The sequence below is a fragment of the Eimeria acervulina genome, genomic scaffold (genome assembly GCF_000499425.1).
Source record: "Eimeria acervulina Houghton genomic scaffold, Eah_scaff7, whole genome shotgun sequence".
NCBI classification, from domain to species: Eukaryota; Apicomplexa; class Conoidasida; order Eucoccidiorida; family Eimeriidae; genus Eimeria; species Eimeria acervulina.
Genome location: NW_013549647.1, coordinates 104,102 through 105,290, shown reverse-complemented (window position 1 = coordinate 105,290; position 1,189 = coordinate 104,102). Strand labels below are relative to the sequence as shown.

At 61.7% G+C, this 1,189-nt stretch overlaps 1 protein-coding gene across 1 annotated transcript in view; it reads left to right on the top strand.

Moving 5' to 3' along the window:
• EAH_00002190 (hypothetical protein, conserved) overlaps positions 1–776 on the top strand; it is a gene marked incomplete at both ends in the record, with an annotated part of 2,181 nt that extends 1,405 nt beyond the window's left edge. Inside the window, 2 exons of the mRNA XM_013394638.1 lie at positions 28–202; positions 381–776. Of these exons, the coding sequence (XP_013250092.1) occupies positions 28–202; positions 381–776 (571 nt within the window). The remainder of the gene's footprint in view (positions 1–27; positions 203–380) is intronic.
• Positions 777–1,189: the final 413 nt, after the last annotated feature.

Here is a 1,189-nt window from a genome sequence, read left to right as displayed (position 1 = left end):
TCGTGGGCGTGGGGGCCGGGGCCGCAGGGGGGGGGGCCCCAGGGGCCCCTCTGCAACAGCAGAAAGCCTAGATGCTGAGCTTGAAGCATACATGGGGGAGGAAGCAGTTAAAGAGAGATTAGATAGAGACTTAGAGATGTACTTCCACGCAACAGCGCAGCAGCAGCAACCTGCTGCTGCGGGTGCAGCAGCTGCTGCTGCGGTACCCACATCTTCCTCCGTACCCGCAGCCAACCCTGAACAAGACGCAGGACCCAGTAAGCCACTTGCTGCTGTTGCTGCTGTTGTTGTTGCTGCTGTTGCTGCTGCTGCCGTTGCTGCTGCTGCTGCTGCTGCTGCTGCTGCTGCATGCTTGATTGCGGAGTGTATGTGCTGCACAGGCGCCATGGAGGTCACAATGGAGAACTCAGCCCTATAAACTGCAGCAGCAGCAACAGCTGCTGCTGCTGCAGCAGCAGCAGCAGCAACAGCAGCAGCAACAGGCACTTGTCCTCGACTTGCTGCTTGCAGCTCCCGAGAGGGAAGAGGGAACGAGGGGCGAAGAGACACCCGGCTGCCCTGCAGCGCCTGCCATGAGCGCCAGCAGCAGCAGCAGCAGCAGCAGCAGCAGAGCAGCAGCGGCGGCAGAAGCCGCAGCAGCAACCGCCTCCGTAGCAGCAGCAGAAGGCGCAGCAGCAGCAGCAGCAGCAGCAGCCGCATTAAAAACAATAGTAGCATTACCCGTAGCAGTAGCAGCAGCAGCAGCAGCAGTAATAGCAACAGCAGCTGCTTCGTAAGTTGGCGAACTAAGCACAGCAGGAGGATGTGGGGCCCCACACCCGCATGCTTTTTGTTTTGTTAAGGGCCCTCCCCTTTATCTTGTTTCTCTTCACTCATATCCGGGGCCCTCAATAGAGTGGCCTTTTAGATGCCTAAAGGGGGGGTCCCCCAAGGGGCCCCCCCCCTCAAGGGGGCCCCCTAAAGGGGCCCTTCACGGGGGCCCCCCAAGGGGCCCCCCAAGAGGCTTGTCATGGGGGCCCCCAAAGGGCCCCATTAAGGGGGGCTCCCAAAGGGCCCCATTAAGTGGGGGCCTCCAAAGGGCCCCCTTAACGGGGGGCCCCCTTCAGGGGCCCCTCAAGGAAGACCCCTAAGGGGCCCCTTAAGGGGGGCCCCCAGAGGGGCCCTTTAAGGGGGGCTCTTGAGGGGGTAG